Here is a 24,414-nt window from a genome sequence, read left to right as displayed (position 1 = left end):
GACCCTCTGGGTATTCACTGACACCTTGTAAAAGTATATAACACATACCTAGAAAACAACATTACTTAATTTATGAATTTCAGGTTTTTATCTTGGGCTCCAAGGTTAATCTATTCTAAAAGTAAGAAGAAAGAAGGTCACTTGATGTTGTTATAGGTCTGTCTCTTTCCGTTTATAGTTACTTTTTCTCAGTTTTCCCAGTAAATGGAATATAAAGCACTTTCTGTGTCCCAGCAACCTAATTGCAGTGGTGGAAGTCTTCACTTATGAGGAAGTGATCAGCTCTGCTTGAGTGGCCCTGGAAGATGAAATGATTAACATTCCAACTGTGCAGGAGTTTGTTAGTGGGTAGATGGGTGCCTCGGCTGACTAGGAAAACCATTTATGCATTGACACCAGTATTAGGTTTAAGTAAATAAGTAAACGGAGACAAAATTCATTGTTAGTTCACAGGAATGCTATGTTCTTTTACACCTTTTTATTAATTAGCTTTGTGTTCAGATATAATTAAAACCCCTTGGCAAAATACAGACACCTTAGAAGGGAAATGCTTTTAGCTCACACGGGCTTTGAAAATGTATTGCAAGACAATTAACAGTTAGCATTCTGTGATTCTGTTGCATCTGCTTTCTGGAATGGATAAGATAAAAGTAAAAGTTTGTGAGTTCATGAAGAATTTTCTTTGTCTTTTATCAAACTGTGGTAAACTTGATAAGTGAATATACTTGGGATACAAGCTTTTCAGATTTTTCAGGAGAAATGCTTTATACTACATTTGTGACTTTTCTAGATGTTACTTGTTTCTCACACACACATGTACGTTAATATAGCAGTAGTTAGTGTCTGATGAAAATATAGTTTAAAATTTTTTGCAGGTTTATTATCCTGTATGACTTTGAATCTTTCTAACATTAATCTCTTTACTTGTTAACCTAATAAACATTCATTTACCAGTTTTTCAGTAAATGTCTTAATTAGAGCGAATTATCAGTGTAGTTTGTTTCCTAAATTAGTCCCCTTACTTATTTCTTACTGTAAGCACTTTATTTTCTATTTCATTATTCCCCTTGGGAAAAGTAGGGCAAGCTGAAAGGGAAATGGAATTTTCTGTTCTGCTGCTTTGGGTCAGCCACATTGTATTGCTTTTACCCTGGGGCTGGAAGAAACAATGGAAGGCTACCTGCTGCCTAATACACATTTTGAAAGTGTGCATAGACAATTCTGGAAAGTAGGGATTCTGTGCACAGGTCTTAAAAAGAGTGGCTGGCAGCTGTCACAGCTGACAAGCTAGGATTTTGTTTGTGTTTTGTATTTTGCTTTGGTTGTCATAGGGCTGATGTTTGGCACTCCACAGTAAGTTATGTATCTATTGTACAGGGATGGAATAGGTTTCTGATATGCTGTATTTGGGAAATGTATTGAAATATGTATGTTTTATGAAATAGTTTTAATAGCAATACTTTTTAAAGTTGATTTGACTTAATTACTATCTTATAAAATTGTATTTGAATTTGAATTTAGTAATATTCTAAATGAAACTGTGTACTGTACACTAAGAGTCATACAAAAACCAGTCTGTTAAAATCAATGCCTTATGGTTAATCCAAAGTAATTGAAAGGAAATACTTCCTTTTATTTATGAATACAAGTCAAAGAAAGAAAAAATATATTTCATTTTTAGATTATATAAATGGTGGAGAACTTTTTACTCATCTTTCTCAAAGAGAGCGTTTCACAGAGCATGAGGTGCAGATCTATGTTGGAGAGATTGTACTTGCCCTGGAACATCTGCATAAGGTAAGACGCTTCATCTCCGGAGTTTCCCCTTGAACAGGTACTGATGCAGCTAGTGTGTTCACATGTCACTGTTGTGGAGGTCGACAGCACATTTCTAGAATATTACCACTTCTCATAGTTCCTTTCTAAAATCTCCTTTGCTATTGTAGTTGCTGTGATGCAAATCAGGAGGGAAGAACTGAACGATTACTTAACATGTGAAAAAAATCTTAGTGTTTTATTTATTATAAGTATCACTAGAATAAAGCTTTTAATTCTTAAAATGACCTATGAAATGAAGCCACAAGTCATAATCTGTACTACCTCCACTGTGACTTCCTCCATCGCATCTCCGCCTGTGTCTCGTCAGGATGTGTTTCCTGTGTGGGTCGGGGATCAGCTCTCTCCCGGTCTCACACCACTGTCTTTTCCGTGGTTTTGTCCCTGACGCCCCCTCTCCTACTTCTGCCCTGCTCTCCTCCATTTCTACATGTAGCATGAACTGTTACTAAATCCTCTAAAAGGAATCTGTGTCCATGACCATGTTTGAACTTAGACAAATCAACTTGAACCTTTTTTATGTTATTACAGATGCCATTCATCTTGATCCATGAAACTTTGACTTAATTTGTTTTAATGATGAGGAAGCATTACTGTAAGAAGCAAATAGTCATTATGTAGCTGGGGCTTGTGTGTTTTTCCTCAGATCTAGAAAGTAATTTTTACTGAGGCTGTGGAGACCCCAGAAGACAGTGTGACTTGAGCCACTGAATTATGGCAGTGCTGGGGCATCATGAAGCCACTCTTCTTTGTCTTGTCCTATTCAGGTCCTGCCCTCACATAGGACAGACAGAGACTGAAGTACTGCTTATAGAGCATGGAAGGAGGAGAGAACTGAAGCGAAAAGGCGAGGAAGGAGGAGGAAGTTTTTAAAGGGGTAGGCAGATTCAGGCAGCAAGATGGAGGCGATAGACAGGAGAGGCTGAGAGAAGATTCTGGAAGACCTAAGGTAAGAAGGCAGGGTCCAGGAAAGGAAGAGAACCAAGAAGGACAGGCAGAAGAAGGTGGTCTAGAACAGTAATCGTGAGAAGAGTAGATGAGTGGAAGCCTGGGAGGGGGCAGGACTGCAGAGCAGAGGAGGGGGCAGCAGGAGCTGGAGAGTGGGGGCCAGCTAAGTCGCTGGACAGACATGGGTACTTCCTTCGATAGAATTTTCAGTGTGGTGACAAGCTTTCTGCTTATTATTTGTGTGTGATTTAAAGTAGTTAACACATTTTTGTACAAGAAACAAATCAAACCCAGGAATAGGATTCAAAGATCTTTGAGAATTATGATTAGATATCTTATTTAATGATACAAAAATGATGGCAGATTTATCATAAATACCAGCATAAAAACAGAACACAAAGCCCCATTGAATAAGCTAGGAAATTCAGTTTTCAATTTATGTGGGACTTTAATTCTGTTCATCTTCTGTTTATTAAGGGAAAATCCACAAACATTCATTTTACTGTTTAACAGTAGCAAGAAACATGGAAATAGAAACATAATGAATATTGGATCTAAATGTAATTCACATGGAATAAAATAATACAGTAAATCAGACCTCAGCTAATTTTATCTTTATTTTACTACCTTAAAAGACTCATATAACACAAAACCAACAATATTAATTAATTTTTATGTAGATTCTAATAATGGGTTTCACAGAAAGAGATAAAAGTGGGAGTTTACTTGAAAGTGATAAAATAAAAAGAATAATAAATCATTTGTTCCTAAAACTCTTTTCCAAAAAAGTTGTTTAAAAAAAACCTACTTGTCAGATGCAAATAATGCCTATGTTAAATATCTGCTCAATATAGACTCCAGGTTTTTTCCTTCCTGTCCTTCATGTAAAACAGTGAAGAACTGGAGGAAATTGCCTAGTATTTTTCTTTATGTAATTTTGATTTCAATTTTGAGAGCTATTAAGGAAGAGTCTGCTTTTTTCATATACTTTGTTGAGGAAAGCAGTATTTCTAAGTTTAAAAACATTTCATCGAGGCTGACATAACTGAAAACATGAAATAGAGCATTCATGCACATCAGACACCTCTTGCGTAACTTAGGTAGATATATTTATGTGTAATACTTGAAGCATTTTACTATAAAACTTACATGCAAAACAGAACAGAGAGATGTGCCACATGACAACATTTCAACAACAGACAATACGAAAAGGGTTCCATAAGATCCTAGTGGAGCTGAAAAGTCCCTATCGCTTGGTGACATCATAGCTGTCATAATGCACCTCATTACTCAAGTGTCTTCAGTGATGCTGGTGGAAACAAAACCACGGCATGCCAGTTGTTGTATGAAAGTATGACATACAATTAAGTAGAGGACCGAACTCCTTGGTAACAATAATGAATGACCGCTGAGAATGTACTCCTACTTGTTTAAAAAAGGCTTTTCTGTGAAACAGCATGCCGTGTTATAGTGGCTTCAGCTTCCTACATCTCTTGTTTACCATACAATCATTTTCTCTTGAGCTTATTTTGATTTTGCGTTTTGTTTTGTGCATCATGGCCTAGGAGCAGCAAGCTATGTCATAAAGTCTAGGTGTAGAGTAGGCCCCACCACCTGAGCTTGTGTGAGTACACTGCAAGGTTCGCACACTCCCAGGCCCTCCTAATGAAACTCCCTGTCAGTAAGCAGTGCATGACTACATAAGTGTAACTTAATTGTTTCGTTTGCACATTTAGAACTAAAGATAAACTAAAATTAACCTATGATCTTTAACCTTTATGTTTAAGAGTCTGCTATTCTCTCTGTTTGGCATGCGACATTGTGCTGGATACTGGGAATTGCACCAAAAAGTGAAAAACTGAGTTAGACTAGAAAATATTATTCACGTATAGGTAAGTACAATATAAGCATAGGTGGTATAGGATGAAAAAGAAGGAAAGGACCAGTGAGGGCTCTGGTTAGTGGGGAAGCCGCCTGAAGCCATTAGGAAGTAATGGACAAGGAGTAGCTAAGAAGGCACCTGAGGATCATCTGCAGTCAGTAGGGAGGACCTGAAGAAACTGGTCCAAAGGAGGAGCACCTCACTGCAGAGAGAATGAAGATTGGCTGCACAGGTCCAGGGAACTCAGTGGACAGCCCTGACCAGGAGTCAGGAGGAGCCCCAGGATCCTGAAAAGGGAAATGCCTTTTTTTTTTTTTTTTTAATTTGATAAGAAAGACTCTCCTAATTTTTTGGAAATTATTTTAAAATGCATGTTTGTTTGTTTTTACAGTTGGGGATTATATACCGTGACATTAAGCTTGAGAATATTCTACTTGATTCTAATGGCCATGTGGTGCTGACTGATTTTGGTCTGAGTAAGGAGTTTGTGGCTGATGAAGTGAGTATTATATTTTAATTTGAAGTTAGTAATAGCAGAATGTAAACAAGGATGAAAATTAGCTGTAGAATAAACATTTAATAGGACCCTATCCTATGGATTATGGACTTCCATGCAGCTTTGCTCAAAGGAATGACTATAAAGATTTTCAGTTTAAAATTACCATGGAACCGTACTACTGTTAGATTGCTGTAAACCTGTGATGAATGCATCAGAATTCTCCAGTTCGAGGAAAAACAATGTGTACCTTTCCCCATGAAATATGTAAAGTAAAACTAATATATTAACCATTTTGACCCTTTAGAAGTATTATGGCTTAGATGGTGGCCAATAAAGAATCACAAAACAAAGCGTATACAACTTACCAAGTAGGACATGCTGTGCTGTCCCTTTGAATTCAATTGACAACAATGAGAAGGGTGTACTGGACTTCATTCTTTGATAATTTTGCTGGTTTTTGCTCAGAATGAACTAATGTAGCTAATGTATATGTATTCATTCATATTAAATATTATTTGATAGCAGTTGTAATAAAAATGTTATTTTTACAATACTAATTATTCATGATAACTAAGTGAATTTGAATGCTGATTGTGTTTCTATTCAGGAAATTATTTGCACAGAGTACAAAATCATAATAAATATTTTGTAATGAAGGGCTTTGTTTTATACAATACATCATTCTTGACTCCTAAATTAGGTACAGGCTGAGCATCCCTAATCTGAAAATCCAGAACTTTTTGAGGACCTACATGATGCCACAAGTGAAAACTTCCTCCCTCCTGTGACAGGTCACAGGTCACAGTCAGAACCCAGGCACACAGTCAGAACCCAGGCACCCAAGGAACACGAGACCGTCTCAGCCTCTTCAGGGGTGAGGTATCTTTTCACATATGCCCACCACCCACGGAGGATAACGTGGCATGTGTGTAGGCCCCACGCGCTAAGGCCCCTGTGCCCCACATGCCATCCATACTACATTCATTATTCACTGTGGTATTTTTTATTCTCTGCTCCGTGATATAAAGATATTATTGAAAATGTCAAAAAGGGCTGTAGACATGTGTATGGGTTACGGTGATAAGTAAAAGAGGAAACATTTGTTATCTCTAGCACAGAAGTCAAGCTGTCTGAGAAACTAGATAGCGATGTGAGAGCAAAATGTCTTACCAAAGAACACAGGATTGCAGTGGCCACTGCATGACCGCCTGAAGAAATGGAGGGACGAACTGTTTGAGTTCTAAGTGACAAAAAGAAGTTGACAAAAATAGAAAAGCACCGCACAGAGGCAAAAATGATCTCGATTGTGTGTTAACTGAGTGGATCCATGAACATTGCAGTGAACGTGCGCCCTTTATTGGGAGGCTGGTGGTGAATCAGAGATCCATCCCAGTGGACTGAAAACTGAAGTTGTCTGTGAACTTCCAACAGGCTGGTTGCAGAAATTTGAAAAGAGACACAGCATTAAATTTTTAAAGGTCTGTAGTGATAAAGCATCTTTTCTCATTACAAAGCAACAGAGAAATTCATGGACAAGCTTGCCAAGGTCAACAACGGGAAAAATCTGATACTAGAACCAGTCTATAAGCCTGAGGAAACGTCACTGTTTGGGCATCACTTCCCAGAAAGTCACTGGCTACAGCTGATGAGACAGCCCCAAAGGAATTAAGGATACCCAGGAGAGAATAACTGTGCCAGGACCTTCTACTGAAGCAGGGACACACCGTGTAAACGTGGTGTATGGACTGAGGTTTGAGGGAGGGAAGGTCTTGCTGGTCCGCTATGCCAGAAAAAAGCCACAGACCATTAGGGGCCTCTTTTTGTATTGGTTTCATGTTTTGTGCCACAGTTCCTACTCATTGCAGGGAAGCTGGACTGAATGAAGACTGCAAAATCTTCTGTGTTCATCCTTCTGCCGAACTACTTATCACAAATAATGTTTATGTCAAGTCCTTTCCTTAAATGTATCTTGATTAATTTAGCTATGTGACCAGAGATTCCTTAAGTAACTAAAGAATAAATATAAAAACATTTTCTTAAACAGCATGCTGGCAGCAGTGAGTGGCAGTGTGAGTGTGGAAGGTTCTCAGCAGGAGCTGAGCGTGAAGGAGCTGTACGTGTTGTTGCTAACACGTAGAAACAGTGACTACAGACATCGGTGTGCACGCCTGGCACAGCTTCTGGCCTGCAACTGGATTCAGTGATGTTGAATAAGATGGTGACTTTGAGGATTCCATTCTGTTAAGTGAGAAGAAAAAAGATGTCTGAATGCCTATACACAGACTGAAAAAAAAAAAGTGTATCTTTAGAGCCTGTTAGTAGGCTGGTAGAAATATCAAATAAGTTTTTTTTTTTTTTTTCAGTTTTTCAAATATAATTTTTAGTTGTTGATGGACCTTTATTTTCTTTATTTATTTGTATGCAGTGCTGAGAATCGAACCCAGGGCCTCACCCGTGGTAGGCAAGCGCTCTACCACTGAGCCCCAACCAGCGTCAGTAATGATGCCTCACTGTTCATTGACAGATAGATGTAAAGTCGTTTAAATGGTTCAGAATCAAGATGATCATGTCACAGTGACAGTGGAGACAGTGTTACCACTGCAGAAAAAGGGCCCATGGAGAGAATGGGGAGAATGCGCAGTGGTCTTACTGAGGGGCTAGGGCAGCATGTGTTCACAGAACAAGAAAACCAGGGAGACTTCTAAGACACATCACTGCCAGGGAGGCGGGTACCTTGCAGAAACATCTTAGAATGCATCCTCTTCCCTAGACAACCTGCTCCCTGTTTCTGGTGTTTCTTCTCACCAAGAAATAAAGTCCTCAGTAATCTTTTCATCAAAACCCAGCTTTGCAGGTAGAAACTGAAGCCACCACTGCTTTGTGGATGACACAGGTTCTAGTGACACTGCTGTTGCTGCTCAGTAACCCTGAACACGTGGTTTTTCACGGTATTAAGGTCATGCCATATTTTTTACTGTTAGGCACTTATGTGTAAATAAGTATAAGAAAATGATCGTTGGTCACATGAAAATTCCTGGGAATGATGAGGATGCCAGACAATCACAGATGGCCAAAAGGCCACACCTTGGCTTCTGAATTGTGGTGTACACAAACTTTGTTTCATGCAACAAATTATTAAAACATTGTGTGTGATTACCTTCAGGCTGTGTGTATAGGGTATATGTGAAACATAAATGAATTTCTCAAGTTATCATAAATACATATGTATGTGCATAAATTTCCCAAAATCCAAAAGAAATCTGAAATCTGAAACACTCTGTTCCTGAGCATTTTAGATGAAGGATAATAAATCTGTATTATATATTTCTGATTGCTTTTTGAAATATTGTCAAGGCAACTGTAAGTGAGTGAAATAAGTGGTGAAATCATAAAAACTCAAGACCCTAATTTTGAATCACCTATATTTATTCAGTTAATATTTATTGATCATCTCTACTGTATTAGGCAATATAGTGATACATAAAATGCACATGATCTCTGCCTTCATGTGGTAATAACAATAAATTATCTTTGATAGAAAATCATAGCTATAAATTAGATAAATTTTGAGGAATTTACTATCAAGTTTGAGTTTTAGAACATTTTTACTCTCTTGTGAAAATTTCAGTTGCAGCCTCATAACATGTACTGATTTACACGTTTGCTGTTGCTTCCTCAGTAAACTCTACTAAAGCAAAAGCATAAGGGTAAGCTAGGTGTATACTCAGAAGGGAGAGGAGATATTAGCAACCATATTTTGGTACATCTGCAGAATAGCTGAATTAAGCCAGTAAGGTGAGAGGTGTAAGAGCCGGCTCCTGGGTACTTCCGACTCCCCAGAAATGCTCAGGAATTAGAGGCACAGATATCCCTCAAACTAGAGGTGCTGGTAACATAGGGCCCAGGAGCACTCTTTGAAGGTCTGCATGAAACAGTAACCCCAGATCCTATCTCTGCTCCCATTTACTTCTTCATCTCAGAGAATACTGAAAAGTTCAAACAGACAGACAGGGACAAGGTGTCTACCTAAGGTGAAGACACCTTAAGAAAAATAGTTGAGGAAGCGACAAGTCACACACACACATGCACACGCACACACACACACACACACACACACACAGAGCAGTGCCCAGGGCTTTTTCCACAACTTGTCCCTGAGCACAGTGGCTTCCCAGATGGGGTACAGAAGATTCCTGTCTGAGAAACTAAGAACGAAAAATTACAGGTTCCATCAGTTGGAGATTTTAAAAGTGAATCAGGGCTGGGGGTATAGCTCAGTTGGTAGAGTATTTGCCTTGCATGCACAAGGCCCTGGGTTCAATCCCCAGCACTATTAAAAAAAAAAAAAAAAAAAAAGTGAATCAGTCCCACCAGGACTACAGGAAAGCCTGTGTGACTTGACAAGCCCAGACTGTGCCACAGACGCATGTTTGTGATGATGTCACAATTTGTTCATAGTTTACATTTATATTCCAGAATAATTGGCCAATTCCATAGCGGTATGGGTTTTCAAACCTTATTTCCAGAAGCAATCTACAGCTCCAGTGCCTGTCAAAATGGTCCTTGGCATGACGCATATAATATTCCCTCTGCACCAGGACACTGGGTAGTCACTTTTTTCTCTCCCTGGAACCATTTATTCATTTGCTCATTGAATCCATCGATATTTGTTGAGGGCCTTCTATGTGTTGGATGTTAGGCCAGATTCTGATAATACAACAATGAAAAGAATCAGTATTTATAGACCTGTGTGGCTGATCACTGAGAAACAGACCTGAGCCCTAGGGCATACAAAAATGTTAGAACCCAAAACAAGACTAAACAAACCAACAAACAAACAAAAAAAAAACTGATCAAAGTTGTTAGGTCTCACTACCGTAATACAGTTAGTCAGAAATGCTATGTGACTAAAGCATCCAGGTCATTCTTCAAAAGAGAAGAATGTGTTTTCTGCTGGTCATGTCAACAGCCACCTCTCAAAGGAATGAAGGAGGTTCCAAACAGAATCCATAATCTTTAAGCACTTAATTCTTTGGGGGCAAAAGTGAACTATTAAGGTTCAAACTGGCAGAGAAGTAACTGGCAGGTTCACTTCTTCTCTGAATACAACTTAGCTCTGTTTTATGTAACTAAGAAGTGTTCTGGCTGCTCATAGTTTAGACTACCAGCTCATTCTTCTAAGCCTAGAGGACAGAGTGTCATACGAGACTTCAGCTTTAACTATCAGTGATCAGGTAGGAATTGTTCTTTTCCAAGTTCCCCAAAACTTGATCTCATCACCCTTTGCTTCTGGATCCCCCAGCACCTGGTGGGAAGTTCTCCCTGCTTGGATCCTTTCTACCTTAAACACATGCCCATGAAATCATTTCTGTTTTGATTAGCTAACATTCCTTTCTGGTTTCAAATATCAGTTCCTCCTAGGTTTCCAACTTCGGCATCTCCCTCTAAGTGCCTCCTCCATCTCTTCCATTTGGATTCTCTTTCATGCCACTTCCACTATCTTAAACACTTTAATTAGTGGAGAGATGGATGGATGAATGGACTGAAAGAAAAAGAAAAAGTGAATCTCAGAATCCCTCCTAGCTACTGTCCTGTTGTTCTCCTGTCAGTATTTGTCCACGGTCTCCACTAACACGTCATCACCCCTTAATCCACTTCAGTTTGGCTTGCAGCCCCTACCAGTTGACTGAAATTGTTCTGGCCAGTTCTGCTGTTGACTCCATTTTAGTATTTTTGTTCCTCATCTTTCTTGATTGCCTCGTAGTGTTGAACTGGAGATTGTCTTTCGCTTCAACCCTGAGAGGCAACAAGACCCTGAGTTCATCTCTCACTGTCTTTTCCAGGCTCTTCCTCCTCTACTGGACTCTCCCTCACAGCTCAGTCCTAGCTACTCTCCCCTTGTTTGGCTGCCTCTCTGCCTACATGCTGCTGATTCCAAGTACTGTGGCCGACCCTGACCTCTGTTCTGCACCCAGGCCCCAGGCAGCCTCTTGGGTATGCAGGGGCTCCTAAGGCTCCTCACTCAGCACCCTCACTGAGCTGTGCTTCCCAACTTGGTTCGGCTTCTCCTCCAGTGTATCCCAGTTTTGGAGAGCTTGAATTCTGACCTCATTTGTTCTGAAGAATGTATTTGTTTTCTTCATTTTTAGGAATATACTTTTTGTGTGTCTGATGTTTCTGCACATGGTACAATAATCATCTCTATGTACTCATTGTTTTAATAATTTGGAAGATTTTTATGGGTATTGCTGTGTGCCCAGTACTATTGTGGACCCTTGGTGAACATAACAGATTCCTTGCTCTTGTGAGCCTGTATTCTAGAGGTGTCTATCAAATATTCTTATAATTATTTCTAGATAATACTTTGCTAACCTATATTATGTACAAGATATAGTGAATTTATTTTAGAAGCCTTAACATCTTTCATATAATAACAATACACACTTTGTATAATTTGATACTATTACTGGTATGTTCTTTTCTTGCTCATAAAACTTGATAAAAATCCTTTGAGATTCTAAGAATAAAAGAAATCACTTTTAAATGTTGGGAGGTACTAGGATTCGTACCCAGGACCTTATGCATGCTAGGCAAGCACTCTACCACTGAGCTGCACCCAAGCCCAAGATTTTTTTTTTTTTTTTTTTTTTTGATAGTACAGTTTACCAAACATTGTTGAGTTCTTACTGTTAGGCAGACTACCTGCCTTGTTTTGGATATCTGATTCTATCATTGAAGACTTAAAATGTAATTTAAAAAAAAAGGATGAGGATAGCTTTGGAAAAATTGCGCCTTATTTATAATGAAATAATGTCACAAGTGAGGCATTCACATGTTATTACTCTATATTTGAAAATGATTTATACATTCTTTGTTTTCATAATTTAGCATTGAATGTTTGAAAAATTTTATAACGGTCATTAATATGAATCTCCAAGTAGATAAACAAAACTCCAATTAGTTTCTTGGTGTCCCTTGCATTTAAAACCAAGGTAGCTAAATAACTATAACCCATTTCCTTAGAACCTATACTTACCCGAAAAAGATCTATGGATTTATGACTATATTCTCTTTCTAGAAAGAGAAAAATAAATAATCTTTGCTCAATCTAGATACTGTTACTTATTGATGAATTCTTTGACTACATAAGGGGCATTTAGTGGACACACACACATAGTAATGTCAAGGAGTCTTTTTCTGTTCTCCTCTCCTAGCACTGACATTGGACAAGTCACTTGGTTATTAACCCCTGAGTCCTAATTTCTTCATCTGTAAAATAATACTTAAAATAATACTGATCTAATTTATAGAATTGTTATACCATTATAATTAATTCTCATGAAAATACTTTTTAAAATGTAAAATACCATATAAATATCAATTTCTGCTTGTAAGAAATACTAGTAAGATTTCAGATTACTTTGAACAAATCAAAATATACAGTGGAGAATCTTAAATAATTATTCCTGTATTTTCTTGTTTATAGGAAAGTTTTAAAGCACATGTTTCTCTAATAACTGCCTAGTTAATGATGCTGTTTGCTGGCTTTCTGCTATCATGATGTACGTGTCTCAGGACACCCAGGTCAGAGTCAGGATTCAGAAAGCCTGCACTGGAGTGAGGCACCCCTTCTCTGAGGCAGCCCGTGGTCGCCTCCTCTTTACTGATGATGTAGTGATGCGTAATCCTTTTTTTGCCCCCTTCTCTCTCATGTGTTCCTGAAAACCTATTAGGTCTCTGTTAATAAGCCCTACTAGGCACTTACCAAGATCAGTGGCTCTAGCAAAATTTTAGATATTCTAAGGTAAACATTGACTTGAAGGCGTTGGGAAAGTAGGGGACGTAGAAACCAAAATATTTTTCTATGGCCCCAATTTTTCTTCAACTCAAAACAATATCACAAAATATTCAGCTACTAGCACATTATCCTCAGCCATTGTTTATGAGATTTCTCCCCCCAGAGATCAGCAGACCTTTGTTCCCCTCCACAGGACTGATGGGGGGGTTGAAGTGGCTTCACAGATCTCTTTGTAGCTTTTCTCCTGGCAGAAACTTGGTTCTGGTAAGGTCCATTCATAATACCATTTTTAAAGCACATTCAATGTTGATTATCACAGAGCAAACAATTTGTGAATTGGGATTATTTTCATGGAAACTTCCCATTCATTTAAATAATGTTAAATGTTTTATTTACTTGAAAACTGTGTGTAGTAGCATGGTTTCTTTTTATTTTTTAATTTTTTTTTGGTTTTTATCCTGATGAATACTAGCCAAACAGGCTCCCCAGGGAGAGTGCTGCCCTGGGGCTGGCCAGCTGTGGGGCCTGCCTGGGAAGAAGGGGCTCCCCGCTGTGTTGCTGCCAGTCTCCACTAGAGGGCCCATTGGTCCCTCGCATCAAAGCCTGGTGTGTGTCGGATTATTTTTTTCTTTTCTAAAAAAGGAAAATGATTTAAAACAGTGCTGAGTGTCAGGGACTGTCCAGCCCTGGGAGAATTTAATAGAAGATACCCTAGAATAATATTATTATGTAAGTATGATTAATAAATGTTTACATTTTTATATTAATTTTTTACTTTAAAATTTTATATTATAAAATATCTAAAGTGTAATAAAATAAAACATAGTATAGCTGAGTGCAGTGCACATGCCTATAATCCCAGTGACTCCAGAGACCAAGGCAGAAGGATCACAAGTTTGAGGTTAGCCTTGGAACTTTAGCACAAGACCCTGTCTCAAAAAAAAAAAAAAAAAAAATTAAACAGACTGGGGACATAATTCAGTGGCCCCTGGTTCAAGTCCCCAGTACTACACAAAAGAAAAGAATAAAAAAGTATACAACCGAATCTGTGTACTCACTATTCACATTTTCAGTTGTAAACACTTTGCAGTTTTCGGGGAAATAAGTGGGGAGATTGACTGAATGTCTGCTGGGATCCAGGCACTGTTCTGGATGGCGTTGGGGTCTAATGAGTGGAATTGACAAAAATTCCCCTGCTACACAATAATGAGCAAGTAAGTAAAACATGTATGTAGTAGAAGGTGAGCCAGGTAGGCACCTTAGGAGAGGGATTTCTAGGTAGGAGAATCAGCCAATGTTAAGGCCCTGAGGTGGGATCTTGCCTGGAATGTTCGGGGAACAAGGAGGCCATTGTGGGTATGCAGAGTGAGAGTGAGAGTAGTAGGGAATAAGGACTTAGAGGTGATCACTTGAGCAGAGCATAGGGGGCAGGGACTGTGGCTTCTATGCACAATAGGAAGCCAGTGGGGAGTCGTGAGTGAAGGCCGAGTGTCATGGGAGCTGACCGAAGGACTTTTGGTGATTGCTTCTGTTACTTGGAGAGTAAGGAAGGAGGTGGAGACATTGGAAGTTTGACAAAAGAGAAGATGCAAAATAATGGATTCAGGAAATAAGTGTTTCTGCCGCTCAGCATTGAAGACCCACTTGAAGTTCATGATTGTGAATTTACAGTGACATTGGGCAATCTAATTGTATGTTTTCTGCAGAGGTGCAGATGAAGAGTGAGTGGTAGGTTGAACTTAATCTTGTTTACTTTCATGCATATGGATCCATAAATAATATATATTATTATATTGTGTTTAAAAACACGTGTGAATATCATGCTAAGCAAAATAAGCCAATCCCCAAAAACCAAAGGCCGAATGTTTTCTCAGATATGAGAATGCTGATTCACAATGGGCGGGGGTGTCGGGGAAGAATAGAGTACTTTGGATTAGGCAGAGGGGAGTGAAGGGAGAGGAGGGGATACCAGGGGTAGGAAGGATAGTAGAATGAATTGGACATTATGACCTTAGGTACATATATGATTACACAACTGGTGTGATTCTACATCATGTACAACCAGAAGAATGAGAAGTTACACTCCATTTATGTATGATGTGAAGTGTAGTCTACTGTCATGTGAAACTAATTAGAAAAAAAAATTTAAAAACAGCATATTGTATATGAAAAAAATGGTATATCCTATTGCAAGTTGTTTTTGTTTGACTTATTTTTGAAATTTATCTAAGTTGAAACAGTCTATTTATTTTAGTGCTATATAATATTCTTTTATAGGAGTTACCCAGTTTGTTTATCCATTTTCCTACTGAGGTACACCTCAGGTCGTTTCTGTGTTTTTCTCTATTACAGGTTTGTGTTTTTTCTCATGTTACTGATTTGTTGGAGTACTTTAAATATTCTCGACACTCATCCTTCAAAATTATATATTTCATAAATTTGTTTACCAAATCTTTCGCTTGTCTTTACTTTCTTTAATGTTGCTTTATTTGCCAGTATCAGATTTGACATTTTAATTTCAAGTCTACCGAAGTTTTCTGTAAGGATTTACATTCTTTGCATCTTTTTAATTCTTAATTGTGGTAAAAGAGACAGCAAATATTACCATCTTAATCTCTTTTAAGTGTATAATTCCATAGTATTAATGCTGTCTGCTTTGTGCATTATTTGTAAAACTGTTTGCTTTTGCACAACTGAAACTCTGTGCCCACAGAACACAACTCCCATCTTCCTCTCACCAGCCCTTGGCAGCCACCGTCCTACTTTCTGTTTCTGTGCGTCTGGTTTGATTTGGTTTTAGGTACCTCATGTAAGTGGAATCATGCAGTAGTTACCTTTTTTGACTGACTTATTTCACTCAGGATAATGTCTTCAGGGTTAATCCATCTTGTAGCATGTGATAGGACTTCCTTTATTGCGCCTAAATAATATTCCATGATACTTATATACCACATTTTGTTTATTTATTCATCTGTTAGTGGGCATTTGGATTGCTGTAAACAATGCTGTAGTAAACATGGGTCTACAAATGTCTCTTCAAGATCCTGCTTTGAATTCCTTTGGATATATACCCAAAAGTGGGATCGATGGTCATATGGCAAACTTTTTTAAATTTTTTGAGGAACCTCCTGCTGTTTTCCATAGCAGTCACACTATTTTGATTTCCTATCAATGTGCATGAGGATTCTGGGTTTTCCTTGCCCACACTTGCTCTTCTGTCACAGTGGTCATCCTAATATCTTGTAATTTTGATTTGTGTGTCTCTAATGATTAGTGAAGTTGAACATTTTTTCATACTCTGTTAACCATTTGTACATTATCTTAGGAGAAATGTCTATTCAACTCTTTGCTTATTTTTTAATAAGATTATTTTTGTTGTTTTTAGGAGTCCTTTATTCATCCTGGGTATTACTCTTTATCATATATATATATAAACTTGGAAATACTTTCTCCCATTCTTTAGGTTTCCTTTTCATTCTTTTTGTTTCTTTTGATTTTTTAATTGTCTATTTTTGCTTTTGTGGACTGTGCTTTGGGTATCATATCCAAGAAATCTGCCAAATTCAATGTTAAGAAGTTTCTTCTAGCAGTTTTATACTTCCAGGTCTTATGTTTAGGCTATAAAGTAAGGTGGGAATCTTATTTTTTTATATTGCTAGCCCATTCTCTTCGCAAGTGCTCACTGAGTAGGCAGTTAACCCTTTCTCTGGCGCTGTGAAGTCAGCTCTGTCCTGTAACCACATTCACAGGCACGCTCCTAAGTCTGTTTCTCGGCTCTTCCTTGAATTCTGTTTGTCTGTTTGCCTCTCCCTAAGTCAGCACCAAAACAGTTTGTAACTTTATAGTGAGTCTTTAATCTTAAAAAATTAAATCATTGCCTCATACTAAGCATGAGATATGCATACTTTTAAAAATAATGTGACTTGAAGCTATCTATAAATGGGATTGAAATTTTTCATTTACTAAAAACCTCAGTCTTCTATATAAATAAATATCTAGAAAAGCAATACTTCAAAATTCATCTTTTTATAAACCAGTTTGGAGGGAAAAAAGAAGCATGTTGTTGAATAGTTGATATGAATTACATAGCACACATCATTATCTCTCTGCGTTGTCATTTCTGGTTTGCTGTGGCAAACCCCAGAGACGCCTACACAAAATTGATTTGATGTAGATTTTTCTTCAGGGTGTGAGTGCATCACAGTCATTGTCCACGTGGGCTTCTGAAACCTTGCTGGTTGAAGAAGAGTAAAGCTTTTCAGATATAATCATATGATTGTATATTATTTCCTTTTATTCATGTATAACAGCATCAATATTTAGTTTGTTATGGTGGGATGAGTCCATTGATCATTTTTTAAATTACTTAAGTTATTAAAATTATCTTTCAGGCCTGATCGATGAGCACTTTTGAATTTTTAAATTTCTATAAAAGTGAAACAATTATAATTTTTAAAGTTCTATAAAAGTGAAACAATTACCTGTCTACCTTTAAGAGACAATCTTTATTTTAGAGACTGTTTTGTTCATCATCATGTAAATATATATATATATACCATTCACAGTGCCAGATGAGGAGGTAGAAAAATTTTTTTCCTACTAGTTTCATGTTCAGGTTCTCTATTCCCCTTCCTTAGCATTTGGTCTTTCTGCCTTCAAGTTTCCCAGTGTTTTCTAGTCTTACTTATGTGGAACTTGTCACTCTATAAAAGAGTTACATGCTTCATGTTATCCTACTGGGAATGTTTGTAATCCTAAAGAAAGAACAGTAAGGAAACCAGGGCCTGAAATATGCATAGACCACAAGTCTCTCCCCCCACCCCCCGCAAAAAAAAAAAAATGAAGAAGCATGAGTGAATGTGTTCACGGATGCACGGATGGATGATGGTGGAGTTTGGCATGAGAAGTCTGAGAAGAAGGTGATGCATGTCTCATGCTGTATGGCTGTCGGTTCGTCCTGAGAAGAGGGCCTGTCAGGCAGAGGCTAACCCTGCTTAGATACCGCAGTATATCTCAGCCACGACATTATTATTATCTTTCTCGTTTGGATATTGTCATGCTAGCTTGAAATCACATCCCTTTTTTGTTTGTTTATTTATTCAAGACTGAAAGAGCATATTCCTTTTGTGGAACTATTGAATACATGGCACCAGATATTGTCAGAGGGGGAGATTCGGGACATGACAAGGTACGTTCTATTTTTGGTCCTTCGTTTTAATATATATATATATATATATCTGTGTCTGTGTGTGTGTGTGTGTGTGTGTGTGTGTAGAGAGAGAGGGAGAGAGTGGAGTTCATTGGTGCAGTGTCTTGCTTCATGGTATTCTTGGAAGCTATTGGGGGAATTTGGTAGAAATTAAAAATGAAAATTATTGCCTAAGACCTAATGGAGCTAATTTTCACACAAGAAAATCTTATATTACTTTTAGAATTTCTAAATACTTAAGGTCCAGAGTACAGCTACTTAGTAGATATGCTCATCATCTTGCCTGGTATAGAGAAGGAACATTTAGTAAATCATGATTTCAGCTGCCCTACCCTATTTTATGTCAGTATTCTATATTTTCTTTAGAAGTTACTCTAGGCTCATAAACTTTGTGTCACCTCTCTGAAACTGACCTGGAAAGTTTGACATCCAGTTAGTGTCTCACATTGGTGTGAGCTCATATATTCAACAATTATTGGAAGTTTGATATGCCTAATTATGAAAGAACTGATTTTCAATTTATCAAAAATTTTCAAGCCATGTATAATTCACTGTGCTCTCAATTTAGGTAAATACATTCATAAATAGGTTTCCACTTTAGAATACATTTTATTTTTTATTATTTTAAATCTTCCTATCCGTGAAGACTCTTAGATTTATGTGATAGGTTCTAAGAAAATTTGATTTAGGAGGTCATGAAAAAAATAACACCACTGGATGAATTTAAAAATTTTTTTCTCCTCTATTCTAAGGAATTTCTTGTGGCCCTTTGGAGCCAAATGCTTAATAAAAATGCAGATTGGTGCTTTTTCCTTATAATAAGTTCAAATATTTTACCTTCTTAAAATTTTAAAAACTTATTTCAGATTAAATGTTTTAATTAGTTAAGGTAAAACTGTAACTAGCTTAGGAAATAACTAAAACACTTTCTGTGTTTAGTATACCTGGGTATTTGTTCTCTAACTGTCTTTTTTGCACATGCATACTTAACATTCCTTACACAGAAAGTTATGTACAAAATCTTTTTGTTAAAAAAATTTTTCAGATATAAAGCTTTATTTTTTTCTTATGAAATATATTGTAGTTGATAATTCCATAAAATTTTTTGTTTTATAGGCAGTTGACTGGTGGAGTTTAGGTGTTCTAATGTATGAATTACTAACTGGAGCATCTCCTTTCACTGTGGATGGAGAAAAAAATTCCCAAGCTGAGATATCTAGGTAAGATTTAATATAAAACACATTTATTATTTTCTCAAAGAAGCTTATCAAATTTCTGCAGTTAGCTAATGAAAAACATTTTTTTACCAGGAATAGACAAAATAATGTTTAAGTGGTAAATTTTCATTTATATTCAATATAAGGATATAGATATGTAGCCTTCTTATTTCTTTATATTTTATGTGCTGAGTTACATCTTAAGTCTCAGATAGATAACGTCATGATTTTTATGTACTTCAGATCATTTAGCATATTGTCTTATACCTCTAGGTATATCATACTTTTGAGAAATTTAACCTATATTGTCTTTTAGTCTCAGATGTGGAATACCTATGAAGACTTAAATATAGTGTACAATTCATAATATGATTATATGGTATATAGCATGTAGCATGTAGTTATGTCATATAATACTAATATAATAATATATAAGGTCTAGATTATGATTCCAACCTATTTTAATTCATCTTTGCCAATTTCATTGAAATATTTGCAGAATTGAAAATTGAGATTAGTGGGTCAATGGATCTATTTTCCACTGTATATATAATGTAATTTCTGTGACTTTAATGTAAAGAAACAATGATGATATTTTTTCAGCTCATGGATATAGGCTCAGTAGAAAGAATACCATAGAAGTGCCCTCTTACAGGTTCTCATAACATCATTCTGTTGTGTTCATTCTTAGCAGATATTGCAGTTGTATTTTTGTTTGCAGTTGTTGGATTAGTGTCTGTCTGTCCCACTGCATGTAAAGTACAGTGAGAGCAAGGGGCTTGTCTGACTTTCATTCTCATTATTTATGAATGGAATTCAAATAAGTATTTGTGGAATTAAACAGGATAGTGAACAAATGAGTGAACAAGATAAACATTACACTAATTACTAGTTATGTTTATGGCCTGTTTTTACTTGAATTTTATAACATTATAATCAGATTTGACACTCAAAATTAAAAATTGAGATTCCACTTCCAATTAAGATGGAAAAACAGGGACCCCTTTATCTTCCTGCCTGAAACAATTTTCACAATGGGCAAAATAAGTGAAACAACAGTTTTGAGGACATTGGATATCTGGCAGTGAAGGACAGTGACCCCTGAAAGATGGAACATGAATGAGGTGAGCCCTGCGATTGCCCTAGTTAACTGCCTTAAGAGAGTTCCCAGTCTGCAAGACAGGTAGGGGCAACCCTGGGGGAATTGAGATGGAACTGAGAGTTCAGCTGGAGTTTGCAGGCCACCAGAGTGTCTCAGAAGAGAGAGCTGTCCAGAGGGAAGTCTGGAGACTCACAGAAGTACCCAGTCAAACACTGATAAATACAATGAGGGAACTACTCAGTAAAGGTAAAATTTTTCTCCAAATTGACCTGTAGATTCAGTACAATCATAAGACCAACAGTCCTTTTTAATTTTTTTTTAATTTTTAATATTTTTAGTTGTAGATGGACACAGTACCTTTATTTTATTTATTTATTTATTTTTATGTGGTGCTGAGGATAGAACCCAATGCTTCACACATGCTAGGCAAGTGCTCTACCACTGAGCTATGACCCCAGACCCCTTTTTTATTTTTAGAAGATATTGACAGCCTGATTCTAAATATTCACATTGAAAAAGAGGACATAGAATAGCCAAATCACCTTTGAAGAAACAGAATAAAATTGATTTCAAGGCTTAACATAAGCTACAGTAACTAAGACACTATGATGTTGGTATCAGGATAGACAGATGATAAATGGAACATAGCAGAAGGTCCAGGAATAGAAACACCCATATATAGGCAACTGATTTTTGACAGAGGTGCGTAGTCACTTCATCAGGAAAAATAGTCTTTCAACAAATGGTGCTAGACCCATTGGCTACCCATCCCAGTGGAAAAGAATGAACTTCAATCAATACTGCATACCATATAAAAAAATTGACTCCAAATAGATCATAGATCTAAAGGTAAGACCTACAATTATAAAATTTCTGGAAGAAAACATAAAGGAAAAAATCTCTGTGACGTTGGATTAAGTGGAGATTGCTTTGGTGTGACACGAAAGTTTAGTCCATAAAAGATACACTGATAACTTCATCAGAATTAAATACTTCTCTTCAAAACTATTAGGAGAATGAAAAGATAAGCCACTTAGTAGGATAAAAATTTAAGTCATACATGTGGTAAAGGACTACTATCCAGAATATAGAAAGAAATCTGAAAACTCAAGGAAACAAACAACCTCTTTATTATATAAAATAGGCAAAGGCTTTGAGAAGACATTTCACCAGAGATGATCTGTGTGTGACAAATAAGCACAGGAGAAGGTGATCAGCATCAGTATCTAGGGAAATGCAAGTCAAAACTACAGTGGAATGCCACCACACACTCAGGCAGTTAGAGGAGAGACGGGCCACACCTGGTGCTGGGGTAGCTGTGGAGGAACTGGGACTGTCACACACTGCAAGAGACTTCAGAAAACAGGCAGTTTCTTGAAGTAAAACACAACCTACCATGTGATCTGTCCATTCAACTACGAGTGATTACCCAAGGAAATTATCCTTTGGTACTAAATGTCCATACAGAAACTTGTACGTAGATGTTTACCGTAACTTTATTTGTAATGACCAAAAATTAGAAATAAGGCAAAGGTCTGTCAGCAAGTACACAAGTAATAAACAAGTTGTGGTGTATCCATACAAATGGAGTGTACTCCTTAGCAATCAAAATGTGTGACCTGTTAACACACAATATTGATGAATCTCAGTTATGCTCAGTGAAGGAAACTAGGCAATACAGAATACAGCCTGCAGTGACAGGAAGAAGAGAGGTTGCCTGGGAACTGACATAGGTCAGAGCTTTTCAAACAGTACGCTGTGTGGGGGGAGTTATATTATTATTTATCAGTTGAACTTTAATGAAACTATTTTTCAAAATTAAGATGTGCCTTTTCCAGAATAGGCTAGGATGTAAATAACTTAGCAGTATTACAAATTACTTAACACCAAAGTTAAGCGAGCAAAAATACTTTTTTAAAAAATATGAGTTAAAACGTCTTATGAAAAATGAAAATATAATTTTGTTTGTTAAATGAATTTTGGGTCATTTGAAAATACCTCAAAATGACAGAAAACCTTGGCCATTGACCTGAAATTCGTACGCCATTCAAAGTCATACCATGGTGCGGGTGCAAAGGGTGACCTTGTCGTGAGAGTATTAAATAGAGGCTCCTCTGACCAGTTCCCATCTTTCTGATTCCACGTGCGAGCACAGCTTCTTTTTATAATCTTCCTTTCCACTGTAGGCCTAGAGAGGAGTATATTGCTCATGGTGGCAGTAATATTCTGAACCAGGTGATGTTAGAATTTAGATTGCTTTTATTCCCATTATATCAACTGGTTGGCGTTCTGGTTTGGAGAAGAGAAAGAAAGTCTGAATCAGATTGTCTGAAACCTTTAAGAGCAAGTAGATTTTTCAAACATTTAAATAGAATTTCTTCCTTTTAAACAGTTAATTATCTGCTTTATCATGTTAATAATTTTGCTTAAAGCTTAGTGGTTAACCTGTGATCCTATGGGGGATTTTTGTGTGTGTGTGACTGGAATATACAAACAGTGTAGCATCTGAATTACCCTACACTACCTTTTCCTTTCAAGATAATCATTCTGATTATCTTTCCTGGCATAAACTCTTTCATAGTCTTGTTAAAATATGTGTCATTTAGATAAACGTATCATTATCTTGTCTTCAGATGTCTTGATTAGCTAAGACTTTTTCTCGTTATTGAATTCTTTCATTCTTTAATTATCATTTTCCCTGAACTCTGCATACTTCCTGTGTCTTTTATTTGAGATGCTTTAAAATAATGTATTATCCATGTTAACTGCTTGCCATTGTTGTATACAGGTGGCCTAAAATCAAAATAAAAATGTTTCACTGATATATAAAATCTCAAAATATAGTAAGAACTTAGAACGAGAGTCCAGCATTCTCCCTGCAGTTAGAATCTTTTCCTCTGGGGGACTCCCTGGGTCGCGTGGCCCTGCGGGAGGCGTTTTCAAGGAAGCCTGTCCGCTGTGGATCAGTCTAGCTGTGTGGAGTTCTTTACTTACTCGGGTGTCCTGCTAGTTCTTATTGCCTTTCTGGGTAGACCTTCTGGGGATGTGCTGCTGGTGTGTGGGAAGGATCCACATAGTAAAGGGGACTTGCTGCACATCAAGTGCTGTGCTGAATCCACGCAGATGGAGGGATGTGTGGGCCTACCCTGCTGTGCTTCCTGCCCCTTCACAGCTCTTAGTCTGTCGCTGGCATTCATTGTTTGAGCATTGTCCATCTCAAGTCATGTGCTCCTACCATGTGCTCAGGCCTACTGTAGAGGTGCCAGTACAGAATGTGTACAGACTTTTTTTTCTTGTCTTTCCCTAAACAGTACAGTGTAACAACTGTCTTCATAGCATTGACATTGTATTAGATATTATAAGTAACCCAGAGGTGATTTAAAATGTACAGAAGGCAGGTACAGGTTATATGCAAATACTATCATTTTATATAGGAGCTTGAGCATCCTCAGATTTTGGTGCCCATGAGAGTCCTGGGACCAATCCACTGCTAAGACTGATGGGTGATGAAAATAGCATTAAAAAGAGCTCTAGTTAGTACTGTCTAGGTCAGTGGTCAGCATACTATAGCCTGCAGGCCAGATTCATTCTGTTGTCTGTCTGGGGGTTATCTTGTTTTGGTAGTTGTATCCTCTGAGCTAAGAATAATTTTTATATCCTTAAATGATTGGAAAAAAAATCAAAAGAAAAATAGTATTTCATGATGTGAAAATTATGTGAAATTCAAATGTCAGTGTTCACCATCAATAAAGTTTTATTTGAACACAGTCATATTAATTCATTTGTGTATTTTCTCTGGCAGCTTTTGTGCTGCAGTAGTAGTGTTGAATGACTGCCACAGAAATCATACAGCTTGCATAGAATGAAATATTTGCCACGTCACTCTGTGTTAGTTTTCCATTATCCATTGCCAAGTAACCAGT

General features: G+C 37.3%; 1 protein-coding gene across 2 annotated transcripts in view; it reads left to right on the top strand.

Moving 5' to 3' along the window:
• Nucleotides 1-24,414, top strand: part of Rps6ka5 (ribosomal protein S6 kinase A5) — a 162,115-nt gene that overhangs the window by 102,564 nt on the left and 35,137 nt on the right. For both annotated transcript variants that reach the window (XM_047540805.1, XM_047540806.1), the window contains exons 4-7: nucleotides 1,682-1,797; nucleotides 5,058-5,165; nucleotides 18,068-18,151; nucleotides 19,289-19,392. In XM_047540805.1, coding sequence (XP_047396761.1) covers nucleotides 1,682-1,797; nucleotides 5,058-5,165; nucleotides 18,068-18,151; nucleotides 19,289-19,392 — 412 coding nt within the window. The remainder of the gene's footprint in view (nucleotides 1-1,681; nucleotides 1,798-5,057; nucleotides 5,166-18,067; nucleotides 18,152-19,288; nucleotides 19,393-24,414) is intronic.

This window comes from Sciurus carolinensis, chromosome 2 (genome assembly GCF_902686445.1).
Source record: "Sciurus carolinensis chromosome 2, mSciCar1.2, whole genome shotgun sequence".
Classification (NCBI taxonomy): Eukaryota; Metazoa; Chordata; class Mammalia; order Rodentia; family Sciuridae; genus Sciurus; species Sciurus carolinensis.
This window is presented reverse-complemented; position numbering and strand designations above follow the sequence as displayed.